General features: G+C 37.1%; 1 protein-coding gene across 2 annotated transcripts in view; it reads left to right on the plus strand.

Moving 5' to 3' along the window:
• The window catches only part of LOC137287638 (neuropilin and tolloid-like protein 2), a 102,553-nt gene extending 96,198 nt beyond the window's left edge, over positions 1-6,355 (plus strand). For both annotated transcript variants that reach the window (XM_067820015.1, XM_067820017.1), the window contains exons 8-9: positions 441-590; positions 1,258-6,355. In XM_067820015.1, coding sequence (XP_067676116.1) covers positions 441-590; positions 1,258-1,631 — 524 coding nt within the window. In that variant the 3' untranslated portion in view covers positions 1,632-6,355. The remainder of the gene's footprint in view (positions 1-440; positions 591-1,257) is intronic.
• The last annotated feature ends 6,840 nt before the right edge of the window (positions 6,356-13,195 follow it).

Below are 13,195 nucleotides of genomic sequence, written 5' to 3' on the forward strand. Positions count from 1 at the left end.
AATGAAACTCATTAATTGTGAGTTTTATATTCTCTAATTTTAATGTTGCTATTTTAATGCAGGGATATCATACAGTGTATAACATAATGTGTCCTTACCAGTTAGTGTATGTTCACATCAAATGTAACTCTTATATGTTATCTGACATAAATGAAAATGTCAGTGCCAGGAATTGGTCTTGAATATCTGCCTAACTTAATGCAAAAATCTTAGCAGTAATGATTGAAATTATGTGGATGGATTATTGAAAATCAGTAATGACACCAGGTGTTCATTGTGTACACAGGCCTATTCCATCAGGCCTGGTTCTGCCATAGTGTCTGCTGCCTACCTATTTTTGCACAAATTAAGATGCCAAAGAAGGAAGAGGTATCAAATTGTTATTTGTAGTTACTGAATAATTTATTGTCATGCACATGTGTAATATATATTTTTCTCAGTAGGAAACTGTGATGAGTTTCTATGCGAAGGCGGCAAATCCTGCATCTCCACGATTTGTCCCTCCATGCCACGTTACTGCATCAACAAGTCACTGCGATGTGATCGTATCCCAAATTGTGGACCCTTTGATGACAGTGATGAGAGAAGATGTAAGATATCTTGTTGTCTCTTATCACAGATGTTACTAAACATACAACATCAAAACACATTGCATATGCATTCAACAGAATTACTGATCATTGCTCAATATTATCAATTATCATGTTGCATGCAGTTTTTGCCGTTGACTCACTTGACACAAATAAATGAAACTTTTGTGTACTTGATTGTAATTACTTGAAGTAATTGATTAATCTGTAGTACTTTATATATTATAAATTCAGATTTAAGTTTCAAATTTATGTCATTAGAAATTCTTATTTCAATAAATGTATCATAAATTTAAAGTAGAACAAATATCAGTTGTAAGATTGTAGCATCCTCTTCTCTTTTGAAAATATATGCACATATTTTGTGTTATTGTGACCTCCTATTTCATGTGTATTTCCCTCATCAACCTATAAGTCAATTATGACAGAGCATCTTGATAGATTTTGTCATGGTTTTGTTAAGAAATCAGTTCCAATTTGTGTTTTGTGAACTGATACCACTTGTCTAAAATAAATGAAAAGTTATCCTTCCTTTTGTAAGCTGTTAAACACATCTTTGTTTTGAAGTTTGAATAAATTGTAAGCCTTTACGAGAAAGAAGATCTTGGTGATGAGAAATACATTTTATTTATGTCCAAAGACCATATTTTGTTTGATATTTTTACAGGTCCCCGGGAAATCTTGATAATGACTGCTTGCATAGCTCTCCCCAGTCTTGGTATTATTGGACTGGTCATCCTAGTTGTGTACTGCTATCGGGCAAAGCATGTGACAAAGTCATTGTCACAGGAACAACCATTAGCCAATCAGAGACAGGTATCACGTGACTCAATGAGTCCTTCAAGGAGTCAGTGTATGATGCATACAAGTTTCATCGATGGCAAGATGGGAGGTGAGGGTGAAGGGGGACACATGGAGAAGATGGACAATGGCGCAGGTCCTCCCCCAGAACCCAGTTTTAAGACCCATCAAAAACGTGCCTCGTATCATATGATGAAACAGACGTTTGAAGACAATAATTTTGTCATTGCAGAAATTTAAACCATGGTTTCATTTATGAGTTTTGTCAAACACATCATTGTTGTAAGCTCTTAGGAATGAAATGTCTGTACAACTGCTGAATGGTGAAACGTGGACAAGAGATCAAATACAAAGTCCCTATCCTTGATGATGAATGATAGCTCTCAGTGTTGATTATGCAGAGGATGAATCTACATGACGTGTTTCCAAAATGATGAGAATCACTGTTGCCATGATGAATCGTGAAGACATAAAATGGTCTGTAATGATGTCTCCAACTTCAGCAAACTGATGGAGGAGACAGCATGATGTCTCCAGAAAACATTTCTCAAGTTGAAAATGATGCACTAGGGATATATTTGTCTCAGACAGTATGGACCCAAAGAGGTTCAATAATGATCGTATGATAATTATTCATTGATGGATCTCCTAATACTTATGACAGTGTCACGTCTAATAACAAGACAGTTTGGTTGTTTGGCATCTCATTGAGGGCTTTATGGAACCTATTAATCTGTCTAATACTCTGTGGAAAAGACATTAGAACACACATATCCTTATTTGTGGGCAAATGAATTGATGTCATACACTAGAGAACAGATGACATGTCATGTTCTGCATACACATTGGTGACATTATTGACATATATCAGCATTACCTTTGACAATCAGACACCAATAATGTTATTGTAGTACTTATAGGATTGTTTATAGCATCTGGTAAAGATCAGTCGGTACCTGACAGTCAATGGAATAGCTCCAGAACTCACATCAACACCAACACATCTGATCAAAACATAAATGCCTGCAATATTCCTGAGGTGTAAACATTATCTGACATGTTGTTGGACACTGATGTGTAACTTCAGTTCATGCACACTTTATTGTGAGACATGGTATCTGATCAAGATTCAGGCAAGTATTCATCATGTCACACTGATATTGTTTTGCTGGTATAAACAGTGTGGTAGATATATATTTATGCAAGATTCAAGAAGAACATGTTGAACATGGTTGTGCAATTTGACTTTTCTATCATTGTCATCATTGTTGAGATCTGGACAATGATTGGTGGATGAGAAGGAATCATGTATACGACATTTCCCTTGACAAAAGAGGATGAATTCATGAGGAAAATTTTCTGTAATATTTATGTATTTATTGATGTTTTACATTGTTTTCAGTAAGTGACAAGCTGTATTCAGAGGTCCAACAAGTTTGATACTGTCAGATATTGGAACCACAGACTGACTCTCAAGTGTGCAGGTTCAACTGCTCCTCGGGTTCATTTGCTTAGAATGCCTTAGGAAGTCATGTAATTTCTTCTTAAAGCAACATCTGCTTAGAATGCCTTAGGAAGTCAGGTCATTTCTTCTTTAAGCAACAGAATTTTACCTAATGAAATCATGTCATATCTTTTTGATCAAAAGCATATTTCATGTCAATTTTGTTTGATAAAGTTATGGCATGCTGTCTTTGATCTACTGCATATTGCCTAGTGGAATCATATATTGTTTTGATCAGCAGCATATGGCTCAATGGAGTTATTTCATAATTTTTTTAATCAAAGGCGTATTACTTTATGAATTCATGTCATAATCTTTCTGATCAAAGGCACCTTACTTCATTTATCAAATGGAGTCATGTCATCTTAGATCAAAGGCATGTTGTTTGATGAAGTCCTAACATACCTTCTTGTGTCAGCATGACCTAATGGATATCATATCCTGAGTGGTCAATGGCTTATCACCAAATCTGGTCATGTCATCTTTGATCAAAGGCATATTGTTTGATGAAGTCATGGCAGACCTTCTTTCATCAACGCATATGACCTAATCAACCCATGGTGTACCACGTTTGATCACAGTATTTGATCTAATGTAGTCATGGAATATAATCTTTATTCAACAGCATATATCACATATGATTATGTAGAACCATTATTTCTCCTAATTGCTTGAAGTATTGTATTAATTGTGTAAATGCTTAAAGTTGATTCTTGTTTTTTGAGCAACATTTCTTCCTGTTATTTGGCATAATATAATGGTGTTTTAGATCATGCTAATGCAAGAACCTGATACATTGTTCCTAACCCCTTTCTGTAAAGGCCAGTGAAATAAGTTATTGTCTGATAATATTTACTAACAAGAAAACTGAGACTCTAACTTAAGTCATTATGTGTTGAAGATGTCATGTATATTTCAATCACAAAACACATTTCATTGCAATACTTTACTTTTTAACATTACATGGATTGTTTTTTCTCAGTTTTTTTAGCTTTATATTTCCAGATTAACAGTTGTGCATTATTAATTGTTGATTTAGATGTTTGAGCACAGTGATGTATCTCACAGTGATGTATCTCACAGTGATGTATCTTTATTGCAAATGTTACACACAGAGTGACATTCTTATATTTATACCAACTATTGACTAACAAAATGCTTGGTTTTTATGTAGTTGTTTTTATTACTTACCTGTACCAATGATGTATGTAGGCATTTAAATACATGTATTTGCCAAAAATACATTGCAAATAGTGACAATGTTTAATTAGAATTTGTGTTCATCTGTTGTTACACAGCCATGGTTTTACAGGTTGTTGAGAGGAAACTATGTTCGTATGGCATAATTTCAATAACAAATTAAAATAGTATTTCATGTTCAATGTTGAGCAGAAGTGCAAGTCATAATGGTTTATGGAACAGTAAAACTATTATACTGAACCTTTTGACTTTCCCTGGCCTGTTAGAACAAGTGTTCTACATTACTGACATTCTGTAGTTAGGTATGTGCTTAGGCTTAATCATAGGAAAGTTGAGCATATCCAGCTCCTCCAGTGATACCCATCCTGGCTGGAGCAGGGGCAAGTCAAGTGTTAACATGAACACATATAGGAATATACTGAACAAGATGAATTAAGTGATCTTGTGTGTGTGTTAAGAAAACTGTCTGATCACACACTTAGACAGACACATAACCTTGGATGTACATTTTAGCTAACAAATAATTTGTTAAGCAAAGTCAGAGATTAAGATGCAAACATGTGTTCTCTCTTTGACAAAATGAAATAAGACAATGTGCTAAATGTAATGATGTTATTAAAAACTTAGAAGGTATACAGAATTTCTTTGATTCTAGAACATGTTGATCAAACATTAGTCAGTATTTGTATCCTATTGTTGTTCCTGTCAGATATGTGAATAACTAGGGACCCTTTATTTCTCACTGGTTATAGTAAAATCACCCACTATACTGTACTATCCATCAAAAGTTTAGACTCACTGGTGTGTTGTAGCCATTTACTTCAGTCAATTGTTGTAAACTACATTTTGCTAAATATTCCCTGTTGTTTATAGGGACCATTTACACATGCACTGATATCTTGTAAACAAATTCATATCATTAAAAAGATTATTGTCGTGAGTTCAATAAACAATGAAACTCAGTGAGAATTGGTGAATTATTAACAAACTTTAAACCCAAACACAACTGGTCACATGCCTGATATTGTACATCCTTTTCAGAAATTTCATTGGTGATCCTCATGCAATTCATCTGCATAAGATGTGCAGCTGGCACCCCAAGTTAGTGGAGAAATTCATCTGTATATACATATAGTGAATTATTGAAGTGAGTCTAAACGTTTGATGGGTTGTAGTATATATGAAAACACAAACCTGAAACATACCAGCATTGTTTTAAAAATATTATTTTGTTCTTTTATATAAAACCTATTTATATTTATATATTCAATGTTAATGCCAGCATTGTTTTAAGGATTAAAATATAGATAGATGTACAATGCCATACCTGGGGATAATCTGTCTCATTCCCCTTCACAAACAAATTCAGTCAGGCATAAAAGGCAAAATATTTAAAGTCATTAGAAAGTATGTGAAGCACTGAAATTCTGCCTTTACTTTCCTGATGCTACTCATAAAATTCTTTGTCTATTTTCTCAATCCCCTGAACCGTATACATTCCATTAGGACCTCTGTTGCACCAGGTTGATGTTCTCTATTACATTCAGCATAAGTACTGTTCATGTTGACTTGGATACATTCCAGTATTCCTTGGTTGTATGGATTAGGATGTATTAAGACTTGGTGCTGCTTTTTAAACTATTTCACATTCCAGTTGTTTTCCAAACTTGAGGATTCTTCAAGAACTAAGAAACAAGAAGTAGCTGTGAAATGTTGTTACAAACAATGAAGAAGTTGTTATTTAAAAGTGTTACTGCTATGGGACCAACTGTTTGACAGAGGATGGGAACCTTGGGATGTTATATAACAGCAAAATTTGATATTTGTGTAACTTTAACTATGAACTTAATTATGTTGCCTGAATGATTTTGTGCCAGTTTCCTATCTTTCAATAATCTCAAGCAGAATTGTGTTTTTCTGACATTTTAAGGTACAAATATTGATTTCATTCCACTCAATGCCCTCAAACTGTCAAATGGTTGGTCTCTGTTGCTGAGTGAAAACTGAACAGTAGGCTGTTCAATATAGTAGCTATGTTTAATTCTTGCAATATATTGGTGATGTTTGCACCACTGTGTCAGGATGTTCACCTGTTCCATGACCCACCTTACTCCTGTCAGTGCATCCTTCTGACCACTAGTTTATGTTGTCAGTCTGGCCAGTTTGTCTTGAATCATCTGTTGTGTTAAGACATCCGGGAGATGTTGCACTTATGTGTTTTCACCATCAAGCAAGGTTGTAAATAAACTATGTATATGTCTCCGAGTCCTTTACTTATTGTTGTGTCGTCTTCCTTGTCTGTGTTTGAAAGATGAAATATATGAAAAACACAAACTAGGGCATCAACATCACTTAATGTGACTGGGTCATCGCTAATGAGATGGTTTGGTCTACAGGTATGATTTTTGAGAATAGTATCACTTGATATGATTGAGACAGTTGGTTATCACTTGATATGACTGGGTCAGTTAGTTATCACGTGATATTACTGAGACCACCAGTATCACCTGATATGTGTCACTATGTATAGGTGCCTGGTGGATGTTGCAGGGGACAACCTCTTACTTGATCAAGAAATATTAAAACTGATACCTGGAACTCAGTAATTGTGTTGCTCAAGCATCAGGTTTTAATCCATAGCAAAACTATTCATTGATCTTATGATTTGATAACTGAACAGGTGATAACAGACGCTACAGGCTGCCTTCACCTATAATTTTAATTATCCTGGAGTAAATAATATTGAAGATATAGCTCAAATAAAGATGGTAACAATAGTCTTCCACTGTGTTTTATGGAAAGAAATACTGTATCCCTTCCAAAATAATCCAGTTAACATAAGTTGGACCATAAAGCCTGAAAACTAGTTACTATGGGCTCAATTACATGACAAAAAATTAAGTTAAATTGAAATGTTGACAGTAAATTTTGACATGAATTGTCCGTGACAAACACAGACACCTTAATACAGGGTTCGTCACAATATGCCTCAGACCATTGGTTATTTCTTGATTTGACTGAGGCCGCTGACTTTCACTTGATATGATTGGTCACCATGATCAATACCATTTTATAGGGCACCAGCATTACGTATTTTATATGACTGTTACACCATTATGCAGTGATGTCTCACCACCACCAGATGCGTGATTTGTACTGACTAAACATACCCAGACCACAGAATGGACATCCTACATTTGTGACCAAGCAATCTGCTTGTTTCCTCCGGTGATCCAGTCAAACAAAGTCGTCTTAGTGCTGAATTCAAGCTCTGAACCGATCCTTCAGTCTTGTCATCTGCACCAATATTTTTGCTGGAAAGTGTTTTTCGAGCAGGCGGTTCTTGTCCACTTGGAAATAGAACATGACCTTTCTCCAACTGTGTTCTCCAACTATTGCCAAGAGGCTGTCTAAACATCCGTTAAAAACACCTGCACTCCCACGTGGACTGGTTGACGTAATCTACAGTGATATTAAGGCACTGAGGACAAGTATTTTCTGTCAGTGGAAGTATTTTCCACAAATCAAACCACGTATCAGATGTTTCCATGACAACTGATGGAAAATTGTTGACAACTCGGAATATTTATTTTATTCTGCGTTATGGAAATATTTATATTACAATATGTTGCTTTTTCTCATAGTTGTAGAAATGTGCGTCATGTAAAGATATTAGGGACAATAATACAGCTTATGATTTAATACAATTACATCTTTCACAGTTATAATTATTTGCTGGTTCCTGAAATTTGGATTGAGGCAATTGAACACAGGTAGTAAACTGTGGAGACCGACTTAAGGTCTCTTTCCTGTTGTCAGTGGAAGTCGAGAGACAAATGCCGTGAACTCTGTGACACCATCTTCGTGTAGTTAAAGGTGATATATGCTGAATATGTGTAGGGTGTATGTGATGGGAACTGGATGTGACTATGCGGCAGGACATTCGTCGACTTATTAGTGTTCTTACTCTACAGGTTTAGTTAGTTGACGAAGTCATTTCGTGAAAACAATACTCCTGGCTGATGTGACAAGCACGCGGTGGAAATATAGCTAGGACATGCGGAGTGTGTCAAAGATTTTCAAAGATTTTCAGCTGTGAAGCGACTCACTTAAGGTCAGATTATGTTTTGGGCTGTGCGACATAACAGGGTACACCACGATATAAGAAACTGTTCAAATTTAGAGTACTTAAGGAGAAGGCATTAAACGACAAACAGAATATAAACCACAATAATACAAGCTTAGAAATGCTGAAAGGGTGTGATTTAACAGACGCCTTCAGGGGATTTGATGATAGCTGTTGTATGAAGTGTATTAGAAAACAAATAACTGAAGCAAACAAAGTGTCACCCTTTATGGTGAAAGGAAATAGACTGTTAGTCCAAACATGAGTTAATGAGCTAAGATCACTGAAGGTACAAGAAAACAGTCGTAGCCCAAATAGAGACTGCAACCTGCCTAGATACGCAGTTCCTTCATATACATTTACAAAACAGCGGGATGCCAAGAGATCGAAAAATATTTTTATCGACCACAGCGATGTTGAAAAGTCTACTTATCTCATATAAAATAAGACACTGCAAACATGGCCGGACATCATGGTGTTGTGGAATGGCAAGCGGTGTTTTGACTCCGGTAGGTATCTGTCGGATCCGGAGCACCAGCCTGCTTTCATAGTTGAACTCTGAAGATCTTGCCATCCCAGATCTTCAGTATTGTGTGCTTGTAAAATGTGACAAAATGGACTGTGTGGTCAGCCTCGCCTGCTTGGTTGATGCATACTGTCCTATCCCACTTACGCAGATCGATGTCAATCATCGAATTGTCTGTTACAAACTAGAGTATTCACATTCAGTTGTCATATAGCTGGAATAATGTCAAGTACTGCGTTAGACAACAACAAACGTTATGTCTTATTGACTAAGGGTTTTAGTCACCAGCGACCATCTCTCCGTTTTTTGCTTGTTTCCTGAAATCTCAACGTCAGTTCATCGTGAAATGTTGACAGTGTTTCATACAGGCTTAGTCCCTAAATTGTTTTAGAGGCATTTAGAAGTTGCTGAGCTAACGGTGAAGGAACAAGTTTTATGGGCGATCAACTTCTTTATTTTCACAATGGCGACGTTTCGTTATAGGTTCTTGTGGATTCTTGCCTGAAAACGGTATAAGAATCCATACCGAAACGTTCCCATTGTGAAAATAAAGAAGTGGATCATCCATAAAACTTTTTCCTTCACCTTCAGGCTTAGTCCCGTAAAGACCCGTGTTACAATCGGTCTTCAGCAGCCCATACTTGTTGTAAAGGGCAGCTAACGGAATCGTGTGGTCATGTTCACTAATTTGGTTGACACATGTCATGGTATCCCAACTGCATAGATGATGCCCATATGCTGCTGACTGTCTGGTCCATACTTGATTATTTACAGGCCGCCGTCATATAGCTGGAATACTGCTGAGTTCTGTGTAAAACTAAACTCACTCACTTACATTTGACATGGTTGTAACTGAATGATAAACAATCAACCAATTATACAGGTGTCGAGTCGCGGTTGAAACGTGAACTTTCAGAGAAAACAGTTTACACGTTGTGACTCGACGCAGTGTGAAAAATATTTTGTCTCAACCAAACTACTCCATGCAGCGTCACCCGGCCAATCGACTGTAGTAATACAGTAAGTAGCTGGTTATTTACAAATAGACAAGACATGTCAGTAATATGTTCTGAAATGTCTGTACAAAAGATATCTGAATGCAAATAAGTATATATCGTTTTCCGTTTCTATTTTGATTGCCGTCTGGTATAAATGTTTTAAATAAGTAAATATATTTGTTAATGATTATTTCATCAAATTCTTAAGATCGGATTAAATCATTTTTTGTTGTAACAACAAAATGCCGATGATGTAGGTCAAGTGTTTGGGACAATGACTGTTTGTTACTCCAGTCCTGGACAAGCTGGCTGATTGTCTGAACGCTTCTGTCATTTTGTAGTAATACGTGGCACAACCCGTTACCAGTGTTGGGGAGGCATTTCAGTCAAGGACTGTAAAGCAAACTCACGGACTGTCAGCGCATGCCGGCCATGTTTTGTTTATTTGTTGTTTGCATATGGGATTATTCCAGGTATATGACGACAGTCGGTACATATTTAATCGTGTCCGACCCAGACACTCCAGGTACTGAGTAACGATTGGGGTCAGATTAAATTCACGCTTCGTCAGAAGCCCGGCCATCCGATCCTCTTAAGCAAATGTATAGCAATGAAGAACAAGAACTGTTACGCAGGGAGAATAACAGCATGTGAAACAGGTCAGATTTCCTTCTCCACGTGTGAAATAGTCACGAAGCTATAATAAACGTAATCTCACTCACTATAATGGATTAAAGGCTAACGTGTTCTGTAGACAGCTTCATTTATAAGATTCCAAGGTAAACACGAATGAGACTGGACAATGTGTGTGCTATGTTAGATATCAGTGGACCTGGGCGTATATCTGACTTCCTTCACAAGGATAATGAAAGCTGAATATGCTGCTCTGTACTTGGTCTTGTCCCTTTCATGACGAACTCCAGGCAGGTCCAACACAAGTCCACGTTTCAACGTTGTTGGGTGAAGAGCGGGCAGTTATCGCACGACAACGGTGAATTCAATGTGGTTGTGTTTATGATTATATAGAAAAGGGTTATTGCATTTAACATTTTCAGAAATACAAGATATGATCAGTCTTTATCCCACTGCAGTTGCTCAATGTAACTATTTAACAGAACAGAAAATCAGAGTGTATTTCCAACTCATTACGAATATTGTGATACGTCCTTTAACATTTTATACAGGGAAGTAAAGCTGGCAGTTATATAAATACAGATGTCACATCTTTTCTGGAACGTAAACAGGGTAATCAAACTGTCACAATGAATTTTGTAAATGATCATTTGTAGTGGTCACTAAATACACACTTAAAAAAGAAACGCATAATAGATTTTGAGAACAGATATTTGTAGAAATTGGCAAAAAACGTCAGTACAAGGCAAAGATCGTGTTTGATTTTGTCATTCGTTTCGCCGTGACAAGAGGACATCATCATGCCACGACTGAGTGCTGTCAATCGAAACATCGCAATAGGCCGCCTTGAAGCTGAGGAGTCGCAGTCTGCAGTTGCCCGACATTTCATCGTTCATCTGAGGACTATATATTATCAGGCTTTTGGGAGAGTTTTCTGCAAACCGGTCCCGCCCAATATCGCCCCAGAAACGGTCGTCCACGAGTTGCCACCCAGTCCTGGACCACCATATCCGGGTTGTTCATGCACTTTGCGTCACCGTCTGGCCACAGCCGTAAAGACTTGCAGAATGCATCACTCGTGACCTTGCAAATTCTAACGTCAATGTGTTCGTAATTGCTATTTTGACAGTAAGTGACACTAATTCTGCATGCCAATGCTGTGTTTACATTCTAAGCCCTGAACGTATATGCGATTGTTCTGATAACAGCAATCTCAATCTTTTGGGGGCAATTTATAGTGTCACCAGAAACCATCTATTATATAACGAATAATTGAAAAACGAATTAAGAGAAAATGAAAGTCTGAGTAGATTTAATTTACACCATAAAGATAATCACAAAAACATAAATTCCTTACCCGATATGCAAGCTCTCACAAGGTTCCATTTAGTGCTTTGTTACTTGCACTTGTTCAACCCAATGTTAAAGGTCACATGCAACGTAAAACACAACTTTGGAAATTCTGGTACCTTTCGGTATGCACTTACCGAAACAAACCATAAAAAATGCCAATTCAACCTATAAAGTTGAAAAAAACGCGATGAAAAAAAAGCCCGCGAAATCGGACTTCAAACGTTTCACTAAATTCCCCCCAGCGCTGGGGAAAAAACTGGTTTCAACAGCTGTGCTGCGCTGCGTCCATAACGCATGCGCAGTGAATAGGTTCGCGGAGCTTGAAACAGTATGCACGCCCAGCGTCTGAGGTCGTGAGCAGTAATCTTGGTTGTGTACACAAACTTGTTGATTGTGGTAAGCAGTCACAGAGAAAGCTCAGTGTGTGGTTTATTCACACCTATATGTCTGTCTGCCTGTCTGCTAAAGACAAAATGCAGTACACAGCTTCAATCATTGACCACGTGCAATTGGAATTTAACACCTATCAGACTATACGACATAAAGAAAATAAGTCTTTGAAGGGCATTTAGAAGTGAAATGCATAAGGATGAAGATTTTATGAATATCAACTTCTTTATATGAGAACACAACGTTTCGGAGTTAATGCTTACTCCTTCATCAGGTGATTGAGAATGGGGTACAGAGCTATATTTATATGTACAGGTAAAACACTAACAAAGTAACAAGTGGAATGACTTAACGAAAGCTGGAAGCCAGTATAAACAAGCGCTGATTGGAACCCGACAGTTATGATAACAATGATAGAAGCCAATGGTAATACATTACAGATGATGGGATATGTTTACATAACACAGGTAGGGGATTAAGGACGATGTACATGATTGGGGATAAGGATGGAAGCCAATGGTGGATGATGTTTACATAACACATGATTGGGGATTAAGGATGATGTACGTGACTACATGCAGGGAGCCTATATAGAGAGGGGAGGGGAAACTCCTCGAAAAACCGCTGAACGTATGTCTCGCTTTGTCACGTGACCAATGGAGACAATATGGCGGCAGCTTAGTATTAAAGATTGAGCTCGGTTCATTTTCAACAGCTGATTACATTCGCTGAGTGTTGTGACAACTCGGATCCTACACGTAGAACATAAGTCACCTGTTCTGTTACTTCAGTTCTAGTCACATATTTGTAATTAGTGTCAGTATAAGAAAATATGTTTGTAGTAAAGTTTCAAGTCGGCATCTTGTAACTCTCTGGCTTCAATTATCGGTACACAGCGAAGATAGACTGAGTTTCGTCAATAAAAGCTTCTTTCACACATTCCTTTATGTTTTAGCAGGAACTTATACCTTTAGTTGAAAGGTATCTGCAAGCAATAGTGATAGTTTTGTGACTTAAAAACATGTTGGGGTTTAATTGGGGTGTGTGAAAAATGTGGCAGATCGCCGATCTGAT

The sequence above is a fragment of the Haliotis asinina genome, chromosome 6 (assembly GCF_037392515.1).
Source record: "Haliotis asinina isolate JCU_RB_2024 chromosome 6, JCU_Hal_asi_v2, whole genome shotgun sequence".
Lineage (NCBI taxonomy): Eukaryota > Metazoa > Mollusca > Gastropoda > Lepetellida > Haliotidae > Haliotis > Haliotis asinina.